This window comes from Mirounga angustirostris, unplaced genomic scaffold, assembly GCF_029215605.1.
Source record: "Mirounga angustirostris isolate CCGP_5_RB_7025 unplaced genomic scaffold, mMirAng1.0.hap1 SCAF_8, whole genome shotgun sequence".
Taxonomy (NCBI): Eukaryota; Metazoa; Chordata; class Mammalia; order Carnivora; family Phocidae; genus Mirounga; species Mirounga angustirostris.
Genome location: NW_026991716.1, coordinates 109,898,930 through 109,925,843, shown reverse-complemented (window position 1 = coordinate 109,925,843; position 26,914 = coordinate 109,898,930). Strand labels below are relative to the sequence as shown.

The 26,914-nt window shown below is 40.0% G+C and overlaps 1 protein-coding gene across 2 annotated transcripts in view; it reads left to right on the top strand.

The window, feature by feature from the left end:
• Positions 1–25,408, top strand: part of MTCL3 (MTCL family member 3) — a 43,773-nt gene extending 18,365 nt beyond the window's left edge. The window contains exons 4-6 of one of the 2 annotated variants that reach the window (XM_064598087.1): positions 15,422–15,493; positions 22,225–23,391; positions 24,807–25,408. In XM_064598087.1, coding sequence (XP_064454157.1) covers positions 15,422–15,493; positions 22,225–23,391; positions 24,807–24,917 — 1,350 coding nt within the window. In that variant the 3' untranslated portion in view covers positions 24,918–25,408. Of the gene's footprint in view, positions 1–15,421; positions 15,494–22,224; positions 23,561–24,806 lie in introns of those variants that run through there. The other variant, XM_045865511.3, reaches the window with a different exon arrangement.
• Positions 25,409–26,914: the final 1,506 nt, after the last annotated feature.

Sequence of the window (26,914 nt, the reverse complement as noted above, 5' to 3'; positions counted from 1 at the left end):
TACACTTTTTTTTATTAGATGTATGATTTGTAATGTTTTCTGTGTTGCTTGCCTTTTCACTTTTTTTATGATGTCTTCTGCAGTGCAGAAGTTTTTGATTTTGATGAAGTCCAATTTATGAATGTTTTTCTTTTATCACATATGCTTTTGATGTCGCTTCTAAGAAATCTGTGCCTAACCTACAGGGAAATCACTCTACTGGTTTTCTAAGAGTTTTACGAGTTTTAGCAATTACATTCAGGCCTATGATCCATTTTGAGTTAATTTTTTGTATGGTGTGAGTTAGGCATCTATATTTATCTTTTTGCATATGGATCTCCACCAGCCCCAGCACCATTTCTTGAAAAGACTCTCCTTTCCCCACTGAAATGCCTTTGTCCAATGCACTTTTATTTTTTTCTACTTTTTTTTTTCTTTTTAAAAAATATCATCAAATGTCAGACTTTCCTTTTAAATTCAATGTTGTCTCAAGCCTCACTCACTGTGTCACTAGTTCGTAGTCCCTCTCACTGCTTGCTTTCAGATTCAAAGCTATTGCACAACTTGATATACACAGCTCCAATCCAACATCCGATGACTGGTAGACATTTATCTGATTCTGGCCTGTTCGGAAGGAATATGAGAAAGTCTATTACTGGAGCACTCAGGCATGCTGAATATGGGGAAAATTTGAATCTTAGAAAAATGTTGTTCTTTTTTTTACCAGTAGTATGTGAAAACCAACAAACCCCAATTTGGGTGTTCCCAAGGTTTTTCTGCCTGTGGTTCTACCCATGAAGCCTTGGGTAGGAAAAGAACCTATCTAATGATTCATTGCACAAATTAATCATCTAACTCCTTCCCTGCTTGGCTCCTACTTGTATTGGAGCATTGGAGTTTTAATAACCTGAGAGCTGCTGATTGCAAATCAGCCAGGCTCTTTCTCCAGATACACGATAAAGCAGTATCTGTGCAATATTTATGCATGTATTGGAGAAAGTAGGGCTGGGATGTAGAAGTATTGGCTGCCTAGTGGTTTGCTTTTTAATAACTTTATTGAGCCAGTTTTTACATGTCATATAATTAACCAATTCCAACTATACAAGTCAGTGATCTCTAAGTAAATTTTCCAAGGTGTGCAATTACTACAATAAATTAGTTTTAGAACTAATTTTATAAGATCCTTCATGCCTACTTACTGTTAATCCCCATTCCTTCCCTCCCCCTTGGTACTCCAGGCAACCACTAATCTACTTCCTCTACCTATTGATTTGCCTTTGCTGGACGTTTCATATAAAAGGACTCATACAGTATGTGTCTATTATGTCTGGCTTCTTTCACTTAACATAATGTTTTCAAGGCTCAACCATGTCATATCATGTATCAGTAGTTCATTCCTTCTTTTTTAAATTGCTGAATAGTATAGTATTGTATGGATACCATATTTTATTTATCCATATTTATCCATTCACCAGTAGATGAACATTTGGGTTGTTCCCAATTTTGAGCTATTAGGAATAATGCTTCCAAGAATATTCTTGTGTAAATCCTTATGTGAATATAGGTTTTCATTCCTCTTGGATATATACCTAAAAGTGGAATTGCTGAGTCATATGGTAAATTTGTGTTTAACCTTTTAAGATTTAGGGATGTCTGGTTTTGATTGGTCTGCATTTCCATTTCTTCTGTTTTAGACAGTAAAGTTTACGTATAAGATACGTTATGTTTCTTCATTGAATTCCATTGATACTGCTATTAAGGGAAATTTTTTTCAGATTCTGGAAAATGCTTGACTGTTAACTTTAGCCTCCAGTGTTACTGCATCTGTGTTTTTATCTTTGCCTTCAAGTATATTTTAATAAGGAGAAAGTGATAGCTTCCATATTTTATTAGCCCCAAATTCTATTTGACTAACAATGTAAACAGTAAATTTTCTTTAAAATATAATACCTTAGGAAATGAATCTGATTCATCTGTGATTGCTTTCCATAACTTCCTTAATATATGGAATATTTTATTTTTATCCCATTTATATCTCATGCTCTTATATTCATGCATGTATTCCCCCGCGTACTTATTTATTATTTATAAAGGCACTACTATATGCGTAGCTGTTAAGTTGCTCTCATGTCGAAAAAAGATGCGTGTGCACGTGTGCATATTCTCGACATTATATCAAGGGCCTAAGTAAATTTACTTAGCCTAGAATATGGTACTTGTTTTTGTTCAAATTAAAATTTCAGAAATTTAGTGATTGCCCATTTATTCCAAAATTACTTTGAAATGAACTAATTTGGTCAGGTACAATAATACACTTCCAAAGGACATTACAATACCTCTTAATATGAAGTAAAATCAGATCGTAAGATTTCAATGAGCATGTGTTCTCTAGTGATACCTATAATAGATTTCAGATTATGTGTTTGGTATAGATAGAGGTTACAGAGATTCTGTTTGTCTTTGTGTTTTAGAATTCACTGAGCAGTGTTTAAGATATGCTGAAATTCCTTCCAGGACCTAACACACATAAGTAGATACACATGTTCACACACGCACATAGACATGCACACAGACTCATACTCATTTGCCCTGTGAATGTGAACATACACATACAAACAAAACACACTCCATGGATGTGTTATTTCATTTTAAAAGCTTGGGTTTAGTTCTTTGCCTTTTTAAATATGCAAATTTTGCACATATGCAAAATATGTGATTTTTTTTTTTATTAAACCAATTACTTCTTCCCCTACTTTCTCTATCCTTAAAAATAGAAAAGGGCCAGTTTCTCAGGAATAGTTGATTATTACTGAATTAAACCATAGAAACAAGATTTTTTTCCAATCCACGTAAGATTTGCAGAGAAAATATTCTATAATCATACTTTATTCATGATTTTTACTTACTTGGTATATGATAAAAACTATAAAGATTGTGATTGTCATACTTTTTTCATAAATGTTTTCATAAATTCATTACAGGAAGTTAACTCAGTCTTCTTACACCATTTGTTTTCAAATAATTTCAACTATGTCTCTAGTAAATACCTATTATACTCTAAAGAATATCTAAGCAAAAAAAAAAAAAAAAAAACCACTAAGCAGAATCCTCCTCAGTAGCAATCAAGAAAGATAACAGGCAAAGTCAGAACAAAAAATCAAAATGATAACATAAGAGAGTACTAAACCCGCATTAATAAGATGAAATTTAATGTGAATAAATGTGATGTCCTATGATGTGATTTTTAAAAATGTACACAAATACAAAAGGATAGAAGTATATTCATAGCTATTTACACAAAAAGAGGCTTAGGGAGTTTAGTTGACCAAAAGCTAGATATGACACCATGTCATATGATAAATGTTTAAAAAACTGGGGAGTGTATATATATATATATATATATATATATATATATATATATAGTATTCCATATATATATATAGTATTCCATATATATATAGGCTGAAGAAGAAGATACTTGACATGTGATTACTCTCTTCCAGTATTTGGAGGGATTTAATATAGAAGATAAGGTAGATTTATTATTTGAATCACTTTTTTTTTTTTTTAAGTAGGCTCCATGCCCAGCATGGGGCACAACACAGGGCTTGAACTCACGACCCTGAGATCAAGACCCTAGCTGAGATCAAGAGTCGGACACTCAACTGACTGAGCCACCCAGGCACCTCACTTTGAGTCATTTTTAACTTTAAGTAGATTTAGGATCAGAATATAGACATTTTATCCATTAGAGACATTTGTAAAGAGATTGGCTTGCCTGCCTCATATGGGAGCAAGCTCCTGGAAAAGCACAGGCAGAGACTAGGTCGTATATAAAGGATTCCTATAGGGTGCTGAATGGAAGATTGGTTTTTTGGGCACCTTCCACATACGTGACCTTAGCAGTCCAAGGCAGAGTTTGAACATTTCACTGTCACCAGAGGCCAAGCTAGTTATATAAATGAAAGAAGCTGTTTGTGTTAAGACTGATGGGGCAAACTGGATATTGTATGTCTCAATATTTAGTTCCAACCCAAGGATGTCATGCCATAATCAGGACCTAACTTTACCAGATCTTCCCATTTTTCAAGCAAAGCTGGAAATCTTGATTTTTAGAATGTAAATTGTCCACATTTTATTTTATTTTTCTTAAAGATTTTATTTATTTATTTGACAGAGAGAGAGAACACAAGCAGGGGGAGTGGCAGGCAGAGGGAGAGGGAGAAGCAGCCTCCCTGCTGAGCAGGGAGCACGATGTGGGGCTCAATCCCAGGATCTTGGGATCATGACCTGAGCCGAAGGCAGTCACTTAACCAACTGAGCCACTCAGGCACCCCCACATTGCAAAAATTGGCAACTAATTCCAAAAATTTTAAAGCACAACTATGGGCTGTCACTTTTTTTTTTAATTTTTTAAAATTTTTTTAATTTTTATTTTTTTAAAAGATTTTTATTTATTTTTCAACAGAGGGAGAGAGACAGCGAGAGAGGGAACACAAGCAGGGGGAGTGGGAGAGGGAGAAGCAGGCTTCCCGCTGAGCAGGGAGCCCGATGCGGGGCTCTCGATCCCAGGACCCTGAGATCATGACCTGAGCCGAAGGCAGACGCTTAACGACTGAGCCACCCAGGCGTCCTGGGCTGTCACTTTTTAACCTAACCTAGGAATTATTCCAGAAACTTACAACTACTCTTTTTCAGTACATTTCAGAAATAATTGAATACTCTGACCTTTAAAATTTTATCACAAAATATCTTAAATATGTAATTGTATAAAGAATCATTTTAAAGTACCTAAGTACCACTCCTTAGCATCCTGCCACTCTAGTGGCACTTTAAGCATATTTCTTACAAGATTTTGAACTTGATACAAAAACTTCTGTATTAATAAGGTAGAAGCCCGGTTGAGACACAATATAAAAAAGACTGGACAAATAAAATTTCAGTTTATAAATGCTGGCTGCAGTGTAGTTTTTCTCCTTTGGCTCAGTATTGAAAAAAGCCATAAGGCCCTGCTATCACTGCCCAGCCATAATTTTCTAAATGCATTTTAGTTGCTAAATGCGATGGTGCATAGAGCTCAATTCATTGACTAGAGCAAATTAGAAGGGAATATAAAGCTCTGCATTTGCTGATGACATTCATAGCTTAGTAAGTATATATTTCCTGTGGATCAAGGGTCTAAGGCATAAAATAATTTTTTTAACAATAATTATTTCAAAAGTCATTAACCAGGTTTTCAGATTTAAAGAAATAAGCTCAACTGAGAGAGCTTCCTATTCTAAATCTCTTGCTGTGTGAAACTTTCTGAGGCCTTTGCATGGTTCCTATCTGGTGTAACGTATGACACGGAAGACAGAGAAGCACTTATTATGTTGTCTTTGCTTTTTAAAGGCAAGATGGTCTTACTTGGGATCCGTTTATTATCAGTAATTTGGAAAACCCACTAATAACCTATACCCTGCTCCAAAAGAGGGTTTCTACAATGACGTGAGAGTTTCTTGTATTAGAAACCTTGAGCCCCTTGAGGGTCCTTAGAGTAGTTTAGAGAATACAGAGACTATTTCTCCCGAAGGGCCTAAGAGTTGTTTTGATCATATGGTTGGTATGAAGCACACAATGGAAAGCATGCAGTTATTGGTTCCATGCCCAACGCGGCGCTTGAACTCCCGACCCTGAGATTAAGGGTTGAATGCTCTACCAACTAAGCCAGCCAGGTGCTCCTTATTGAGTCCTAACTTTTAAAAGGGATATTTTACGTAAGACCCAACTATTACAATTTCAACTCCCGCTTCTTAACAATTTCACTTCTTCTGGTTCTATAGTATAAACACATCCCATTAATGAGAGAAGCCTCCATTTCTTTTTTCTTTTTCTTTTTCTTTCTCTTTTATTTTTTCTCTCTGATATCTCATGGTCTTTAAGATCTCTTTGATTTTCTGGGGTGAAGTTCAATATTTTGCTCTTCAAGTTTCTGGCTTACCTGACTTGCACTGTACTAATCATGGAAAGTGAGTTCCAGTGTAAAAACACTTATGCACGGGAGCCTGGGTGGCTCAGTTGGTTGGGTGACTGCCTTCAGCTCAGATCATGATCCTGGAGTCCCGGGATCGAGCCCCGCATCGGGCTCCCTGCTCAGCAGGGAGTCTGCTTCTCCCTCTGACCTTCCCCCTCTCATGCTCTATCTCATTCTCTCTCTCAAATAAATGGGAAAAATCTTAAAAAAAAACAAAACACTTATGCACTATTAGCAAGCAATATGCTAGGAAAAGAGCAGAAGAGTTCCAAAGTAATTAGTGGTACCAAACCAACTTCCATAAAGGAAAGATACTGTGCAAATCTAGAGCCATTCAAAGCCATGTGGCCTTGAGATAATCCTGATTCTTAAAAAGGCAAAAAGATTCAAATGTTTTCTCTTTCATCAGTGGCCTAGTTTGATAGCATGCTCTACAAATTTCACTCATTAATATTCCTTAGCAATAAAGAATTTATACAACTCTATAGTCAACCTGACCTCTGCTATAGTTATCTATCTCAGGACAAAGGGAGAAGGATGGAGAAGTCAAGAAAAGGAAAATTTATTGGATTCTTTTATCTAAAAATAAAATAAGAAAAAATAGGAATGGTTTGAGGCTTACCAGCAAGAAAAGTAGCTTTACCAGCTTTGAAAAGTGTTTATTTAGGTATTCACTTGAGGTAAAAAAAAAAAAAAAAGAAGAAGAAAGGTGTGGAAGCCTGATAACTCAGAAGATAGGAATGGGGCCCGGGCTCGTAGGACAGAAAAGAAGATGACCTTCTGGCAGAAGAAGGTTGACTTATTCCTGCAGATGTGGGACTCTACCTCCATGACACACACTTCTGTACGCCAGGTCTACCTCTCCACATCTGTGACATGCACCTCTGTGTCAAAATCCAGAAGGGCATCCCTATCTTTCCTAAGAATGAAAAGTTCACAGTTTTTTTATTTATTAGTATCTTCTGGGAACAAATCCCAGATTTAAACTGTTGGTCAGTTCCTTTCCTGAATCCTCCAAGATTGTTTCTTGGAGTAGATGAATTAAGGGTGACTTCCTTTTCCTCTGTTCTCAATTCTGTTCTTTTCCAAAGTTGGGTCTTCTTAACTAACCATCAGTAGAAATTTGAAAAATCTAATCCTTACATTACACTTGAGGATTTTCTGGGTATGACTGCCTTTAAGTTCTGTAAAGAACTTTTCAATTCTGTAAATTGACTTAAGTAGAAAGTCTTGTAAAATTAAAGTTATTTTTCTTCCTCTGCCTGGGAAATTATAGAAACAAAAGGACAATCAAAATTTGATAAACTAAAGATAGAACTGACATATAAATAAGAAACCTAGATCTAGGGAAACACTGAAAATGTGTATACATCACTTCTTCCTGAAAAGGAAGAATAAAAGCTAAGTTCAAATGTGTTAACTTCAAAAATGTGCTGAGCCAGACCCTGTAATAAGCCTGACTGTTAGGATGAACTTTATTAGCTTTTAATTCATATCACACCTTTGGTGCTAGTTGAACACCTATTTTTATGAAAAGAAGCATCTGCAATCTGGAACTGAAAGGTGAGCCTTTATAATAATTTGTTTAAAGCTCAGTTTTATTTAAAAATATGGAATCAAAATATTGACAAAGGCAGGAGAAAAATAAAAACAAGGAAAGTACATTGAGCTTTGTTTTTTCCTATGTTTGAGAACCGCCTTCAACTCTTTTTCTTGACGTTTTACGTGAGTCTTTTGCTTTTCTGGGATTTTGAATAGGGGATTTTTTTTTTTTTTCATAAATGTCAACCGGGGCTTTTTCAATTCCAATGGTGAAAAATATTTGGTAAATGTATCAGCTTTTGCCATGTAACAAACCATCCCAAAATTTAGTGGCTTAAAACAATAATTGTTTATTTACTTAATTCTGTGGTCCTCTATATAGATTATTTTGGTCTTAATTGGGTCCCTGCAATTATTTTGGCCAGCTGACAGCTGACAATCAAGGCTCTGCATCTGAAAGTTTGCTGGCCATTGTCTAGGACAATGGGAGTAACTAGGCCATGTGACTCTTTCTCGGCTAATCTAGACCTGTCATATGGGGCAGCATGTGTCCAAGAGTGAGTCAGCAGAAGTGTGCCAGATCCCTTGAGGGTAACATCAGAACTAGCATGTCACCTCTCCTACCACATCTTAGTCCCACCAGATTTTATTATTCAAAGCAAGTCAAAGGGCCAGACCTGTTTGAAGAGGCACAGAAATAGACTCGGCCTCTAATGGGGCACATTGCAAGTGAACTGCCTATTGGGAGGGGAAAAATACAGCCAGTTTTGTAAGAGTCTTACTGTGGAAAGCTTTAATCAGTAAAAAAGTCTTAAGTCTAATGTATAACAGACAGTGGTTGGAGCCCAAAGGTTAGTTGCCTTTATGCCCATAATTTCCAGAGTACTTTTTGTAGGCCTTTGGTGAGTGATATGATATGGAAAATGACTTCGTTCACATCAGAGTAATCACACTGATGTTTCTCCAAGGCTAGGGAAAGTGAGAGTTGGGAGGGTCACTGACTTGGTCCCTCCATGACTGAGAGCAGAGAGAGAGCCCCCCCCCTTTTTTAGGAATTTATTTATTTGTCAGAGAGAGAGAGAGCACAAGCAGGGGGAGCGGCAGGCAGAGGGAGAAACAGACTCCCTGCCAAGCAAGGAGCCCGATGAGGGACTTGATCCCGGGACCCTGGGATCATGACCTCAGCATAAGACAGACCCTTAACTGACTGTGCCACCCAGGCATCCCAAAGAGAGGGCACTTTTAGAAAACAACTCAGAGAAGAGTCCCCGTGACCTGGGCTTGAAGGCAGGAAGAGAAGCCCAGGTTCTGGAGACTTTGAGGGCCAGGGACAGAAGAGAAACTGTGTGAGAGGAGCTAATGAGTAGAAGCCACAAAAGCTGACAGCCCATCAAAGAGTGTTGGTACCAGATACCTTTTACAAAATGACTCAGAGACCCAGAATCTTAATTTTTGACACTGGGGAAAATGGGATTGGTAAAAAATCAAGAAAACAATTAGAGCACAGTGAAGGTATATCATATGTCCCATCGTAAATACTTTTCAGCTCATACATTTTTTGCTTCAGACTTTTTCTGTAGAAAACAATGAGACATTTTTATTTTTACAAGCTTTAAATGGACTTTTATTTGTTTATTTATTTAGTCGTTTCCTGACTTGTAAATTTTAGCTTAAATGGACTTTTATTTGTTTGTTTTGACCTTCTACGAACTGCTTGAGTTAGAATGCTTCAGAAAACAAATCTATATAAGAAGTAAGGTCAAAGTGGTAATTTCTTCATTCAGTTAGTATTGTCTGAGCAATGACCTGGTAGTAGGTGGACTTCTAACAAAGAATACGAAGTTCCTGTATGGGTAGAGCTCATGTTCCAGAATGAAGATTAGCCATGAATCAAATACACAAGTCAGAGGGTGAAAGAAGCTATGGAGAAAAATAAAGCAGGGTGAGAAGATAAGCAGTGCACCAAACAAGAGAGTAGAGGAGGTATTTTATATGGTGTTATTTGTTATCTTATATGAAATGGTTGGGAAAGGTCTCTGGTTAAGGACTCTGAAGGAGTTGCAGGGGTGGGTATGGGAGCATAGGAAGGAAGAGTGTTGTGGGCAGAGGAAAGGCCCCTATCTGGAGCATGCTTGGCATGTTTGAGGAACTACAAGGATGCCTGTCACATGAGCTCAAGGAAAGCAGGGGTGGGTGTGGTGGCAGGTGAGGTGCAAGAGCTTGTTTAGGGTGGGGGGCTGACTGACCACAGGCAGCAGAGAGGTGATTCTCAGAGCACCTGGTGCTCACCCTGCGAACTCTGAAAAAAAATGCCTAGGCCTAACCCCAGAATCTATTTTAATTGGTCTGGGTTAAAGCCTGGTGAAGTCTTTGGAAAACATTACCAGGACAAATCCAGTGTGTGATCGAGGTCTCCTAGGCCTTCGGAAAGTATGGCTCTGATTCTGAGTGAGACCAAAACTGCTGGACGATTTTGCACAGAACGGCATGACCTGATTATCCTAGTCTGCCTCCTTCCCCCACATTCCCTTTGGCTCCCAAGATCATGTCTTAGTATAAAGCTTGGGAGCCTGTCTTAGTCCATTCGAGCTGCTATCACAAAACACATACTGGGTAGCGTATAAACAACAGAAATTTATTTCTCGCAGTTCTGGAGCCTGGAAGTCTGAGATCAGACTTGTGCCCTCATGGCCAGGTGAGGGCCCTCTTCTGGGTTGCAGACTTCTATACTCACCAGGCAGAAAGGGCTGGGGAGCTCTCTGGGTCTCTTTTGGTAGGGACACTAATCCCAACCATGAGGGCTCCACCCTTATGACTTAAGCACCTCCCAAAGGCCCACCTCCAAATACCATCACATTGGACATTAGGATTTCAACATACGAATTTGGGGGGTGGGGTGGGGTGGGGACATAAACATGAAGACTGCAGCAGAGCCAGAGTTCCTGCCTCTCTGTTTTCCTCCAGCCTTCCGTCGGAAATCCCCATGCCTCTTTCCCAATGTTCCCCTAAATGTATTTTTATTTTTATTTATTTTTTTTAAAGATTTTATTTGTTTATTTGAGAGAGAATGAGATAGAGAGCATGAGAGGGGGGAGGGTCAGAGGGAGAAGCAGGCTCTGTGCCGAGCAGAGAGCCCGATGCGGGACCCGATCCCGGGACTCCAGGATCATGACCTGAGCTGAAGGCAGTCGCTTAACCAACTGAGCCACCCAGGCGTCCCATGTTCCCCTAAATTTAAAGGATGACTGTGAGTGTGTGTTACTGCTGGTGAGCCCTATGTTGAAATAGAAAAACATATTGCTCCTGTGTAATATACGTGAACTAAGGCCCCAAGCCCATGCAGTGGTGGTAGAACAGCATAGAGAACATCCAACCCTATACTTTTCTTCCTCTGGAGTAACATTGTAACACAGTTGTTCAGAACAAGAACCCTGAGGCTGGATAACTTACACCCTGATTCTAACATTTCCTAGCTGAACGATTCGTTCTTTGCGTGCTCCAGGTAATGGTGTCAACCTCCTAAGTCTCTTGTAAGATCAAATGAGTAGTTACATATTAAGCGATTAGAATGTGCATGACACACAGTGCTCAATAAATCCTAGCTATTAATACAGCTTTAGTTTCCTTCTTGATTTCATCACCGTACAAATGGGTCTCTTTAATTTTAGCAAAAACGTAGGAGACTATTATACATTATCATGTCTTTCAGTGCTATTTTAGACAGGTTTTCCTCTGTTTAATTGCTGAAAACATAAAGATGTTACATATTAAGGAATGGACCAAATTCCAAATGAGGAAAAAAAGGCAGTCTCAAAATGTTTTTAGAACCCATTTTCTATAATTGCTGTGCAAGCATGTGTTTTTTGGAAAAACCCTTTAATTCCTGGCCTTTACATGGATGAACAAGAATAGCAACCTCTTTTGGACTAGTTGAGGCTGGGAAGGAAAAGAATTAAGATGTGGACAGGACATGCTTTGAACACATTTATCTATGTGGAGAACCATCTGAAGAGCCTACTTTGAGAACAAAGATGAAAATGTGAGATTTATGGGGCACTTGGGTGGCTCGGTCGTTAAGCGTCTGCCTTCGGCTCAGGTCGTGATCCCAGGGTCCTGGGATCGAGCCCCACATCGGGCTCCTTCCTCAGCGGGAAGCCTGCTTCTCCCTCTCCCACTCCCCCTGCTTGTGTTCCCTCTCTCGCTGTCTCTCTCTGTCAAATAAATAAATAAAATCTTAAAAAAAAAAAAAAAAGAAAGAAAATTTGAGATTTAGTTGTGGAGCCCCAAACTGCTTCCCTGAGGAGATTCTTGGATTTGTGCATGCAGGTGGGGCAGGATGATGGGGGAGGAGGAAGCAGGGGGAGTTGGTGATGGAAATTTATACTCACAAGAAAGAGACTGGACTTATATTAGTTCTCCAACTTTCTCTACCCAAGTGAGTCCTATCTTTGTTTTATTGGAGTCAGAAAGTTAATAAAACTTAATGGAATATGAAAAGATGATTAAATATTTATTGAAAATTTAAATGTGATCCTTGAAGGTACTTGTCTTAGAAGTGCCTTACAGGCAGTTTACCTTTATTCAAGGAGAAATCTTTTTTCAGAGCTTTGGGTTTGACACCTCACTTGAGTAATATTCAAATAAAAGTAAAATAGAAAACGCCTCTTAGGAAAGGATGGCCTGGTTTTCAGCTTTTCTCCAATATTAATTTAGAGGGCTCATTTTAACATTGCCCACAGGATAAAGTCTAAATTTCTCAGCTCCTCAAGCTGACCTCAGTGCTTTAAAAGTGTCTCCTTCTGCCTCAGCTCTGTGGTGTCTCTACCCTTACTTCTTGTCTGAAGTCAGTGAGTCTATAAAGGCACACCTATTCCCCTGAGTCTTTGCTGCTTTTTTTATTTGGTTTTATTTTTGTTGAAATTTTGTACATCCTTCAAAGATCGGCCATCTCAGATGATTTCCTCTGATCTCTTCAGATCTGGAATCATAGTTGCCTCTTTGTCCTCTCAATATTTTGTTTGTTCTTCATTCATTGCCCTTCCTTAATTCTGTCTACTGTTTTAGCTAATTATCTGCATCCTTTTAACCATAATAAACACTTAGCTCTTTGTGGGGAGGAGAGTAAAATATTCCTCAGTCGCATTTGTATAACCATATAGTATCATATATATGCCAGAACTCAACAAATATCTATGGAATGAATGAAAAATTAAGACCCACTCAAAAAAGCTCTCAGAATCTTAGAGCATACTTTCCCTCATTTCCCTTGCATGATGTCCCTTTACCTCATTGACACTTGGACTTCTACTTTTGTGTCTATGTATTTTTTCTATGACAGTCTGATTATGGATACTTTTTGCTTGCAACAACCTTATTCAGTATCCTTCAAGATCTGACTCATGCCATCAGCATCATTTGCTGCCCTCACATTTTGTTACAGACATACTGAATTGTGTCCCGGAAATGGTTTTTCTACATGGAATGCTTTGTTCTTCCCTTTCCCCTCTTCTCCATCTTCAACTGGCTGACTCTTCCCTCCCAGATTCAGGATAAGAGGTTACTTCTTTCTATAAATTGTCCCTAGCTCCCCACACCATCTCCAGCCCCAGACTGACTTAAGCCTTTCTCCCTTATGATCTAGTGTAATAAAGATAGAAAAGATTTGGGTCAAAACCTGATTCTGCTACTTATTGAGCAGTGATTTTAGACCAGCTCCTCTCAAACTTTATCATGCATCAGAATCACCAGGAGAGCTTGTTAAATCAAAGGGGTGTTTTAGGGGCACCTGGGTGGCTCGGATGATTAAGCGTCTGCCTTCGGCTCAGGTCACGATCTCCAGGTCCTCCAGGTCCTGGGATCAGGCCCCATGTCGGGCTCCTGGCTCAGCAGGGAGTCTGCTTCTCCCTCTCCCTCCGCCTCTTCCCACTGCTCATGCTATCTCTCAGTCTCTCTCTCTCAAATGAATAAATAAAATCTTTATAAAAAGGGGGGGCGGTGTTTTAAGAATTAATTGAGATAATATATGTAAAGTGTTTGACATGAATTAGTGCTCAATCATCACCAGTTACTATTGTTTTTACATTATCGTTGCTTTCATCACACTGTTTTAAATTGCAGACCGAATAGACCATTTGTCGAGTAAACTAGGAAACTCATAATAAACAGTGACTCCGCCGGTTTATTATTGTTGTATCACAGGCGCCCTATAAAGTACATTGGTTAGCACTAAATGAACATATAATAAAATACCCTAAAAATAAAAGCATTCAATAAATATTTAATGAAGTGAATTTGGCTGCTTCTTTGCAGGTAGTTCCTACCCAGACTGTTCCAGGATTTCCTGTAGGAAACCCCTGTATTTTGGGGTTTTCTTGGGACTGCTTTTGTTGATTGGTTCCCAAACCACCTTTGGTTATGGCAAATCAGTCCTCACAGCCTTTGTTTCTAAGATTATACAAGCAACATGGAGAACATCTTCCTGTAAAGAAGTAGAAATAGATAAGCACACGGGCCATTCATTTGGCTCTGCAGTCTGAATTTCATACTGAATGAAAGCAGTTGCAGCAATGTATTCCCCTGCCTTCTGTGCCTGAACATATGCCTGCATTTAACACTGGATATGGGTTAGAAACTAACATGGGGAAAATGTAATTTGGGGTTCTTTGCAAATTCATGAAGCCTCCTTTTTTGGGAAGCCTTTCCTGCTTTTACATTCAGCCTATACCCCCATCCTCCTCTTTGACCTCAGAACCTCATATTTTATGAATACATTCATTATGAATATGTTTCGTTAGTTCAGCAAATATTTTTTTCCTATATCTGCCATGTGCCAAATACTATTCTGATGACGGTGATATCACACTAAGACAAAGCCCCTGCTTCACAGAACCGAAAGCGTGGCATTTACCAACTGGTACGATAATTGTTTCTCTGTCTCCCACGGTATATTGTGCACTTCCTGATGGTGGGTGCACTATTTAATTGATCTTTGGGTATCCAGTTCAATAGCTGGTATGTGGTAGGTATTCATACATATGGATTAGTTTTTATACAGAGGGACTCTCCTTAATATATTGGTGCTGAGAAATGGAACAGAGTACTAGAGATCATGTATTGCTGGTCCATGAAAGGATCTGGCGCTAGATATGTTTTTTTTTTTCTTTCTTTTTTTTTTTTTTTTACTTACAAAGTGTTGTTTGTCTGAATTTCAATTAGGGCCAACCAATACATAACAATCCAGATTTCTAGCTTCTCTAGAAAAAACCCACGTTTCTGTATTGCACCAATCAGCTGCAGCTCACTCCCACTCAGCCTGCTCCTTAGATGGAGCCTGTCCTCTTCAGTTCACTGTAACAATTTCCTACTGTATTACATGTGTGTATATGGATATGGGTATTGTATTTGTTTGCTCAGATGTGTGGTGAAGAAAGAGCAAAATTCTTCAGATTCTAAGTAAATCCACTGAAAGTTTGTATTTACAAGCTTATGAAAACCTGCCTTCAACTGGAAATACCTTATTCCTTTTTTTTCTTCTTTAGAGAGGAATGCTAACAAGGATTTGCTTTTGTTTGGAATATGTAATAATATTGGGTCATCAGTCTAAATTTTATCCAAGGTGTTCTCTGCAGTTTCATAGTGGGTCTCCTGTCTTCCTCAAATTATTTAGACAATTGCCAGTTACTCTTCTACTGAGAAGTGTATCCCAGTCCAAAGTAAAAATACATAAAAATCTGTCTGGTTTGGAGGTTTTTTTCCTCCTTTATGATTATTGAACTAACACAATTTATTTGGTTTGGTTTTGTTATATGACATTAGACACTTTTAAAATCATAAAATTGAGTTAAAATGATAGTTTACCAAACTAAATATGTTTATGCTTTGTTTCAGCTATCCTTAAAAAGAAGAGGAAGCAAAGATTTGCCAAAATCTGAAAAAAAGACTCAACAGACTCCCACAGAGGTATGTGGAAATAAAATTTCAACTAGTACATCAAACACTCTAAATGTATATAATAATAAGCTACATCTGTAAATGGACATAGTAGCCAGATGCACTCATGTAAAAAAAGAGTTTAATTATGCATGTTCGTTCTGTAGTTGTAGATACAGGCAGTATAAAGCATTCAGCATCTTTTTTTTTTTTAAAGATTTTATTTATTTATTTGACAGAGACACAGTGAGAGAGGGAACACAAGTAGGGGGAGTGGGAGAGGGAGAAGCAGGCTTCCGGCAGAGCAGGGAGCCCGATGTAGGGCTTGATCCCAGGACCCCAGGATCATGACCTGAGCCAAAGGCAGACACTCAACCATCTGAGCCACCCAGGTGCCCCTAATTCAGTATCTTTGTTTATGAAGCTAACACTAACACCCCTATTATTGCTTTTATGGTGTAAGCACACGGCAAAATGCCATTAGTACCTTATGTGTTGCTGTGTTTGACAACTGTATGCATAGAGCTAATCTTCTTCACTCATAATTAATAAGGTCAATAGAATGGCTGTTCCTATAGCATCAGGAGTGAGTAGAGAAAGGAATGCTATGGTGAGGGAAGCAAGAGGCTTGTGATGAGAAGGCCCTAGAAGAAGTAATTCTCTATGCCAGTGATTGGGGAAGCAAAAGCAAGGAAACGAATACAAATAAAACTTAAAGGATGTACTGAGGGATGCCTGGCTTGCTCAGTCAGTGGAGCGTGTGACTCTTGATCTCGGGGTTGTGGATTTGAACCCCAAATTGGGTGTAGAGATTCCTTAAAAATAAAATCTTAAAAAAAAAAGAAAAAGATATATTCAACCTGGGCTTGTTACGAACTTCAGAAACACAGCCCCAGTAAAGACTAGCTCTGCTATCAGGATGAGCAGAAGGTGCTAATGGATGTAATGAAGGAGAATTTAAAGCAGAAGAGGAAATATTTGGGGGCAGAAGTGACATTATGGCTCTCCAAGAACACTTGGCTAGTTATTGACTTTTGCATGCATCATTTGGAATCTCATACTATAGCATACCTTTTTTTATTCTTACAAGTTGTTTTCTCATTAGATAATAATTTTAACTAAAGTAATATTGAAATATCCAAAATTTGGAAAAGTTGGTGTCAATTTTTTTAAAAACACAACATATTAAATGGGTTTTTTTTGAAGATTTATTTATTCATTTTAGAGAGAGAGCATACAAGTGGGGGGAGGGGCAGAGAGCGAGAATCTCAAGCAGACTCCCTGCTGAGTGCAGAGAGCAACAGGGCTCCATCCCACCACCCAGGAGATCATGACAGAGCTGAAACCAAGAGTCGGATGCCTCAACCGACTGAGCCACCCAAGCACCCCACAAAACACAACATCTTGACTGTTGATCTTCCCTTTTCCTCTCTCTTTCTGTTCTGTTCTTGGTTAACTTTTCTCCTGGTACTGGCACAAGGACATCGAGAAGCGTCAGCAGTTCAAAAATCCCAGAGAGTCTCAGAGCAAGCCATTATTCCATTTTTTATCTTTCTCAACGTTCTCTTACCAAGTTCAAAGACACTCTGTCACTACAGCTTTCTCACTCTGCCTTTGCCATAACTTTCGCCATCTTCTGTACATATTTTGCTGTGGGTCATCTCACATGTTGCCATCAGTTATCTTCTCCACCTTATTGATGGAGAAGGAGCTATATGCTCACTTTTCTAAAATCCTAAGTCAGCTTTAATCAGCAGTTTTTTTCTTTTAAAACTCACATTTGGCCTATTCTAAAATTCCCGTGTTAGAGTTTATTTATTTTTGCAACAATAGGCTCTTATCCAGGAATGTTTAGTTTGTTTCTAGCTCTATGACCCTCCCACTCTACGTGCCTGTGGGCTCCTCTCTGCAAGAGACATCCACAGCCTTCATCTGTTTCCTAGTGGGACCTGGGACCTTTCAACAGCCAAGAAACAGTGCAGTCCACCAGTTTTTATTTCATGGCCCAAATGTCTGGGAGATTTATAAGTGTGCTGTTGTGGCCATGGAAGTCCCTGCTAGTGTTTCCAGTTCATTTATTTTCAGAGATTATTACCTGTAGTTTTTCAAAAACCCACCCCAGCGGTTTGACCGGGACTGTCTTGGATGGGAGATCTCAATTATAAAGTAGTCCACAGACGATTTTATTGCTCAGTCAAGGTTGAGGACCATTGATTCTTAGATTACTGCAAGCCTCCCATTCTATTGTTTACATATTCATCTCCCATACTTGGTCAGGGCAGATTGTCATCATGGGTCATGTTATTCAGCTTTGACTTGTCCGTGGTCTAGTGCCTGATAGTGCAACGTGTTCAGTATGCGCTTTTGAATACTCTCGTGTCTCCTTTATCTAGGTTGAGCCAAATGAAACTGCCAGCATGCTGTGATTTTGACCTATGCAAATGGCAGTTCCATATGGTTCCACCTACTGTTATCTGTACGGCTTCGTACTTCATTTTTATTTGCTTTAGCTTCTTTGGTGTATTATTTACACGTTCCTTCAGCAGCACAGTGACTTTATTTACTGCGAAATGGTATCAAACAGCACTTAAGAGCAGTGACATGCCAGCTGTATGGTCTTAGATGACTTATTTATTCTTTCCATGCCTTTGTTTCCTCGTCTGTAAAATGGGATCATAATAGAGAGTTGTTGTATTTATTAAATGAGTTTAATGCATGCAATTCATCAGGAGTGCAATTTAGCATCTAGTAGTGGCTAAATCAAAGCTGGGCTCAGCTTACTTCTTTTGGCCTCTTATCATCTTTATGTTCCCCTTCATCACATGTCATTCGTATCTTCTTTTTTTTTTTTTTTAAAGATTTTACTTATTTATTTGAGACAGAGAGAATGAGAGAGAGAGAGCACATGAGAGGGGGTAGGGTCAGAGGCAGAAGCAGGCTCCCTGCCGAGCAGGGAGCCCGATGCGGGACTCGATCCAGGGACTCCAGGATCATGACCTGAGCTGAAAGCAGTCGCTTAACCAACTGAGCCACCCAGGCGCCCTCATTCGTATCTTCTTGAGTGAGTCTTTAACATACACAAAAATAAGAGACAACTTGCTTCACATCTGGAAGCACTGTAATGTTTCTTGCCTAGCATCCACTGTGGAAAATAGGAGCAAGCATGTACTGCTCAGTCATTGTCAACCAGGCACTTTCCATACCATCTCGATTTAACGTGTTCAGTGTTTATAGTCAGTATTTCCATGCTCAGTTGCAAATGCAGCTATAATCCTTAGGTTTCAGGCTGTACATGCAGGGCACATTGCCTACGGGGTTCTTAAGTTCCTGGCGTTGTAGAAACTATCACACTTTGTATATTGAAAAGATTTCTTTTTAAACAAATACAAAATAATTACTATGGTGCCCATCATTCTCCTTCCCTCATAGTGACTTTCTTACATGCAGTATATGTCCAAGTCTTAAAATAAGGTTTATGTTTTCATTCCTTTAAGGCAGGAGAGTTTACATATACACAAGTCAAGTATATGTAAACTTGTGTTATGTTTGCTTCACATAGCCTAGTGAGGTATGATTCTGCTCCAGTCTGTGACTTAGACCACATCCAGTGCTATTTTGGTTAGATTCAGACTGCAGCATTTTACTATTTTTTTTTACGAGCAAATAAAGGCCTAGCCTTGCAATCAAGGAGTTCTACCATACATGTAGCCCAACTTAAATTCCCAGTCTCCCCTACTTTTACTTCCTAACAAAGCCTAGTTTATGTAAAAGCATATTGGACTTGCTTATTGCTGGTCACCTTTCTATTCAAACAATGTTTCTAATTCCTGCATGATATTTGACTCTCCTGCCCCCACCACAACTTTAACCAGTTCTTATGTGTCTCTCTTTCTTTTCTTCTTCTCTTCAGTTGCTTTCAAAACCACTGCCATGGCATCAACCATCACCTGTATTTTTTTTGTTCAACCATCACCTCTATATATCTCATTCTCGTGTCCTCCCTTTTGGACCTGAACTCTCTACAGAGTCAGAGGTGTAGTCTTTGTAATCGTGGGCCTAAGATTCCACCTGCCTGTTGATAGATGTTTCCACTAGATATCCCCTCCACTGACACACGTCAAAGACAGTATTTTAATACACTTAGACTCATCTTCTTTGTTCATTCTCTATCCCTGTCATTAGCAGCCCCATCCATCAAGACGCCTAAGCTGGAAACATCAGGATTATCTTTGAGTCTTCTGCTGATGTGTTGTTTCGTTAGTTTGAGGGCCCAGCACATAGTCTCTTGTAGAGCAGCTTCTCTCTTCCCTTGTGAAATGGATTTTCATGCCAAATCTTTCTGTGACATACATTCTCCTCCTTCTCTCTCACTGTGCTCCTGGGAATTCTCTCATCTCTTCTCTCTGCTTCTGTCCTTTCTTTCTTTCTTTTTTTTTTTTTAAATGCTGCTCACTCTCACACTGCCATGGCTCATTAGAGTCTGGATCTTTTTTTTTTTTTTTTAAAGATTTTATTTATTTATTTGACAGAGAGACACAGCGAGAGAGGGAACACAAGCAGGGGGAGTGGGAGAGGGAGAAGCAGGCTTCCCGCAGAGCAGGGAGCCCAATGTGGGACTCGATCCCAGGACCCTGGGATCATGACCTGAGCTGAAGGCAGTCGCTTAACCAACTGAGCCACCCAGGCGCCCTGCTTCTGTCCTTTCTTCTAAACCCCTTCTAGAGGAAAGTATACTAGCCAACTCATCCAATTTCTTTTATTTTACCCCATAGTCCTACTTTCCTTCTCTTCTGCTACTTTTCTAGAAGCAACACGTACAGTAGAAAGAATAAATTTTGGGGGACGCCTGGGTGGCTCAGTCGGTTAAGCGTCTGCCTTCGGCTCAGGTCGTGATCCCAGGGTCCTGGGATCGAGTCCCGCATCGGGCTCCTTGCTCCGCGGGGAGCCTACTTCTCCCTCTGCCTCTCTCTCTCTCTGTCTCTCATGAATAAATAAATAAAATCTTAAAAAAAAAAAAAGAAAGAAAGAATAAATTTTGGAATCGGTCTGGATCCGGATGTGCTCTGTCACTTATTAACTTGTGCTCTACCAAGTTAATCAACCTTTCTGAAGCTCATCTGCCTTATCTATAAAGTAGACCTAGATCACCTTCCTTACAGGGCTCATGTCAGGGTATAATGATATAAAGAATATGATGGTCAGGCTCTGTGCACTCAGCAGCTCTCAACCCCAGCTCTCAATTCCATACTAATTCTCATTAGCAGAAAGGAGGACAGGAGACCTGTGCCCTGCTCTTCATCTCTTCCATCTCAAAGGCTCTGGGCCATATTTAATGAGCATCTCTGGAAGAAGCTCCTTATTTTCACTACCAGTGGTTGCTGCTACTTTACTACAATTCATCTCAAACATAGCTGACTCATTGCTGAACAAGGAAGGCATTTTTATTTCCATTTAAAAAATGAGGAGGGGCGCCTGGGTGGCTCAGTCGGTTAAGCGTTTGCCTTCAGCTCAGGTCATGATTTCAGGCTGCTGGGATCAGGCCCCCCATACGGCTCCCTGCTCAGCAGGGAGTCTGCTTCTCCCTCTGCCTCTGTCCCCCTATCCCCCATCCCCCTCCCCCTGCTCATGTGCTCTCTCTCTCTCTCAGATAAATAAATAAAATCTTTTACAAAAATATATTTAAAAATGAGGAAACCAAAATCCACAGAAGTTACACCATTGACCCAAAGTACATACTTAAAAGAGAATTTGGGGGAAATTGTCCTCAGGAAATGTGTCCTTGGGCATAAAAATGTACTTTGATATTAGTTAGCTCTCAGCAAATTGATTTCCAGTTTTTGTTTGTTTGTACTTTTCAGCTTAGTCAATGATTAGTGTTTGCAGGGTGTCCTAAGAATTGTGAGAAGAGCTTCTATAGGATCTACTCCGTCATCCATTTACCAGGCAGAACCAACTTTATTCATTTTAGACTGATGGGAATGTATCTTTTTTTTAAAAGCAATCCGGATGAAACACCTGCCAGTTTCTCCTTGGATGGGCCATTCCAGTGTTAAATTTTCCTTACTTTAAATAAGGCCTTTAAGTAAGCCATTCTGCCTTGCATACAGATGGAGAAGAGATTGCTTTCTTTGTTCTTTCGGAGCTATCATGAGCCTTAAAGTCAGACAGAACTGAATTCAAATTTCACCTTTGTCTTTTGCCACTTAATAGCTCTCTAACCTTGAAAAAGTTATGGAGTAGCTTTAAACCAGGTATTTTAATATCTATTACTAAGTTTATTCTAAACATTAAATTAGGTCATACGTTTAAAGAGCTTTACAGAAGTTGGCTGAGAGTCGGTGCTCAATAAATGGCAGCGTGTTCCTTCCAGGGAACAGGTTTCACATTTATTATAGTCAGGGGAATTCAAATCATGTAAAAAACAAAACATACAAAAGGAACATTGTTGAAATGACAGCCCCACGGTTGTGCTCAGTTACAACACATAATGGTCTCTGGATAGTGATGACTGTAGTGTTTCTCTTTTTATATTTCTTTCTCTCTTTGTTTCCAGGATGTGATATTGTCTTCATCTTTTATCTGCCAAATAATTTAAACAATTTGTAGAAAATATACAGCATCGACTACTCTCTCTCTAGAGAGTAGTCTCATTGCATTTTAATTACCAGAAAACGCAATTATTTTTGCAGGTGTACTTTTTTGTTTTCTCGATTTACATAAAAATGGTCTCTTATCCTCTTACCCTCTTTTTCCTAAATGAGGAGGACAATGAGGATCTGAAATGCCAGCTGCAGTTCGTGAAGGAAGAAGCTGCTTTGATGAGAAAGAAAATGGCCAAGATTGATAAAGAAAAGGACAGATTCGAACACGAGCTTCAGAAGTACAGATCCTTTTATGGAGATCTGGACAGTCCTTTGCCCAAAGGAGAAGCCGGGGGGCCGCCCAGCACCAGGGAGGCTGAGCTCAAGCTGAGGCTGAGGCTGGTGGAGGAAGAAGCCAACATCCTGGGCAGGAAGATCGTGGAACTGGAGGTGGAGAACAGAGGCCTGAAGGCAGAACTAGACGACCTGAGGGGGGACGACTTCAACGGCTCGGCCAACCCCCTCATGAGGGAGCAGAGCGAATCCCTGTCGGAGCTGCGGCAGCACCTGCAGCTGGTGGAAGACGAGACGGAGCTGCTGCGGCGGAACGTGGCCGACCTGGAGGAGCAGAACAAGCGCATCACTGCGGAGCTCAACAAGTACAAGTACAAGTCCGGCGGCCACGAGAGCGCGCGACACCACGACAGCGCCAAGACCGAGGCCCTGCAGGAGGAGCTGAAGGCGGCACGCCTGCAGATCAACGAGCTCAGCGGCAAGGTCATGCAGCTGCAGTACGAGAACCGCGTGCTTATGTCCAACATGCAGCGCTACGACCTGGCCTCGCACCTGGGCATCCGCGGCAGCCCCCGCGACAGCGACGCCGAGAGCGACGCGGGCAAGAAGGAGAGCGACGACGACTCGCGGCCGCCTCACCGCAAGCGTGAGGGGCCCATCGGCGGCGAGAGCGACTCGGAGGAGGTGCGCAACATCCGCTGCCTGACACCCACCCGCTCCTTCTACGCGGCGCCGGGGCCCTGGCCCAAGAGCTTCTCCGACCGGCAGCAGATGAAGGACATCCGCTCGGAGGCCGAGCGCCTGGGCAAGACCATCGACCGGCTCATCGCCGACACTAGCACCATCATCACCGAGGCGCGCATCTACGTGGCCAACGGGGACCTGTTCGGACTGATGGATGAGGAGGACGACGGCAGCCGCATCCGCGAGCACGAGCTGCTCTACCGCATCAACGCGCAGATGAAAGCCTTCCGCAAGGAGCTGCAGACCTTCATCGACCGCCTCGAGGTGCCCAAGTCCGCGGACGACCGCGGCGCCGAGGAGCCCATATCCGTGAGTCAGGTACAGTTCTGCCTATTGCGAGCCACGGCGATGGCGAGGCTGGTCCGCGGATTCGTGGTCCCTGATGGGGCGTCTCCGCGCACCGACCTCCACGCCCCGCTTTAGGGAAGTCCCCGCTCGCTGGGCTTCGGAGCCCCACAGCGCACCTGTTCTCTCACGCTGTCCTTCTTCAGGCCTCAGGTTTTCGTAACCCACTTAGGAACTCCCTCCCCTCTGTTTTGTTTAAGAAGGAAATTTGCACACACACACCCCCCCTCAGTTTTTGTGTAAAGATTAAAGGATCTTTAAGATATATTATTTATTTGTCAGTATGTTCAGTATTACTTTACGGAGTCTAATGGATCAAGCTGCAAGAAGATCCCAGATGGGAATCTTTAATTATGTATTTGCAGGTTTTAAACCAAGATTGAAATTGAGTTTAAAATTTTTTAAAATGTTTTAAATATCCAGGATTATTGTATAACTACTGACAAATGCACAAACCAGCAGTAAAGAGAGAGGATACTGTGTCTAGGGCCCTCCCAAAAGGAACAAATGGAAGTCATTCCTTTACCACAAGTGGAAGTAACAGAATCATTATTTCTAGAAAAAAAAAAATCACTGCCAGCTCTCTAGTGGAGACTCTCATGACTGGGGAAGGAGTGTTTAACTTTAACGCAACACTGATTCAGAGAACTAGTGATAACTATTCCCGAACAGGGAAAACCAGCATTTTTCCTTCATCCTAATTTGTAGAGGCACAACTGATGAATTGGACTGAGCTGCTCTAGCCAGGTATGGTGGCCAAAGACCCATGCATTTTGTCAGAATTAACCACATAAGAGAGAATTTGTAAAACATAACAGGCAGCGCTCGCTACCTGTCTGGCAAGCCTCCTGTCCTGTATCGACTGGAGAACCCACGGAAGTACAACAGCATGCATGGCTTTTAAGACACGCAAGAGATTTAAACTTAAAAATCAGTGTATACGCAGAAGCATGACATTAAATTAACTGCCTGTTAGTCACAACTAGAAGATTGCAACCCTATTGCTTATTTACATTGCATGTTGCTCTGCTTTGCTATAAAAAAAAAAAGTTGTATGATAAAACATTGAATTTTGAAATGTTAAAGCTTATTGTTTCTCTAATTATGTCAAATGGTTGGTTTTTAGTTTCCTTGTAGCAGATTTTTGAATACTTGAAGCATGTGGGTTTTCAATTATACCATCAGGGAAAAAAATAGGAATCAGAGTGAGAGAAAGCACTGTGTATAATAATAGGTTTCAGATTTTGTAAATACAGGCTTGAGGGAGGGTTCTTCTTCATCTTAAATTGATTGGATGCTTAGATTAGTTAATATAAATTTAAGTTTTAAAAATTATTATTAATTAACTCTTCTCTTTGTCTCTGCATTTACCTCCCCAGATGTTCCAGCCTATCATTTTACTTATTCTCATTCTTGTATTATTTTCATCACTTTCTTACACAACAATATTTAAACTTGTCTTCCTTTTTACACTATTTTTTGTACTGTAAATCTTTCATCATTTACCATTCATTGTAGTATTTTCAGTTTGTTTATTTTGTTCACCCTCCAAGATAAGAAGTAAAAGAAGTATAATTTCTGTAATAATCAATGCTATAAAAACACTGAAGACTGCTTATTTTTTAAAAAGACCCATCTTACCACTACCAAATTCAATAAGAAGCCCAAGCATTAAAATATTTCAGGTAAGCAAGTAATTGTGACTTTTTATATAAATCTTTTTAATTTTTGCTTCTTTCTTTTACATCTTAATCTGCACTCTTCTTGATAAATAATTATGACTGTAAAAATTGACTAAATCTTTCAATTATTTCTCAGTAGTTGACTATTATGATAACTGAAAAGCTGGACATTCACAAGATGATCACATTTCAAAATATAGATAGATGGACTTATAAAGGATCTTTGCTAGGTTGCATCAGACTAACAAGATAGTTTTGATATCCAGTAAATGTTAGCAAAAATTATGGTGAATGAATTAAATGTGACCATCATGGAGAGTAAGCAATTCGTTGTGATGCTTGCTGTTGGTATTCTGTGTAAAAAGATGTGTTTGGGAGCAAAGAGTGGATTAGGCCTTAGTTCATTGAGAAAGTGATTATATCTCTCCTACTGCATTTGACCAGCTCTAAGCAAAACAGCCATTTCTGCATTTACCTAATATACTTGGACATTTGTTGCTGATAAAATTTGTTGCCTGGAGTTCTGTCCTCTCTAATAGATTATCACACAGAACTGCTTCCAGAGTAGGGAAAAAATAGTCATTCTCTAGAATTTCATTAAGTCACAGTCCAAGGCCAGTGGCATCATTCCACTGTTGGAATCTATTTATATCTAGAGTTGCTCTCTAGATATAAACTCACTTTGGTGAACCTGAGCATCTCCTTTTCTCCTCATCCCTAAAGTGGCGTGGATAGGTTCCATGTACCCAAAATGTCCTGTTCTATCCATCTTGTTGACAATTTACCCAGTGTAAAACTGGAATGCACCACTGCCATCAAGATTCAGAAATACCAACACTCATGGAAGTCATGCACTCAGAAATGCTTTGCAGGTTGGCTGGTGGATATGAAAATCTGTGGTAAAGTGAGGTATCTTGCACCTCAGCATCAAGAACAGTATGTGGAAAATCTTTGCTCTACTACGAAAGTTGGTTCTGGAGACAATCTCTTGAACCCTCATCCCCCAGTACCTCCATTTCCCTTTGAGTAGTAATTTTTTAAAAAAGAAAAGATAACCCTTCACAATTGTTGAGAATTCAGTTTAAAATAACTGTTCTTAGTCTCCATGTTGTTATTTACATTTTTGGGGGGGGGGGGTTGGCTTTTGTTTTGTTTTGTTTTAGAGGGAGGAGAGACCAGGAGTGAGGAGTTGTTAGCCAACAGTTGGAATCTGTCACTATCTACTTGGCTTTTCGTCTTAGAGATTCAAAAGGCTAGGTAGCACTTTATGACAAAAAGAAATGAAATCATCTAAGTGCTGTATTTAATCAATTATTCCCCTTTTTACTTTTTTTAAAAAAATTATCTCAGGGAGAGCAACCACTTTAAAAATCAAAGTCTATCTGTTAGATCCTTGATTAAGCCTCCAGACCGCCATCTTAGGGGACCATTTTGGTAACAGAACTGAAAGGCAATGTTTGATGGCCAAAGTTTATCTGAAACGTTTATTGCCATTGAAGCTACGTACACCCACCTAAGCAATGTTTCTCAACTACCTGTGGAACATTTGGTGGTTTATGGAGGTGTTGTAGGTGGCCAAATGACTGGGAAGCCCTAATGGCAGTAAGAGGAAAGGAGTCAAAATCTCAAATAATTGTCCCACCAAAATGGTTAATATTGTCCCTCTGGTGAGGCATGGGATGCAGTGCACCTGTTCACTTCCGAAGTATCATGGATATTCACCACCCTGTGTGGCTCTAAGAAACAGGCTTCAGAGTTGTTAACTTTCTTTATCATGAAAGAATCAAAAACTCAATATCTAGATC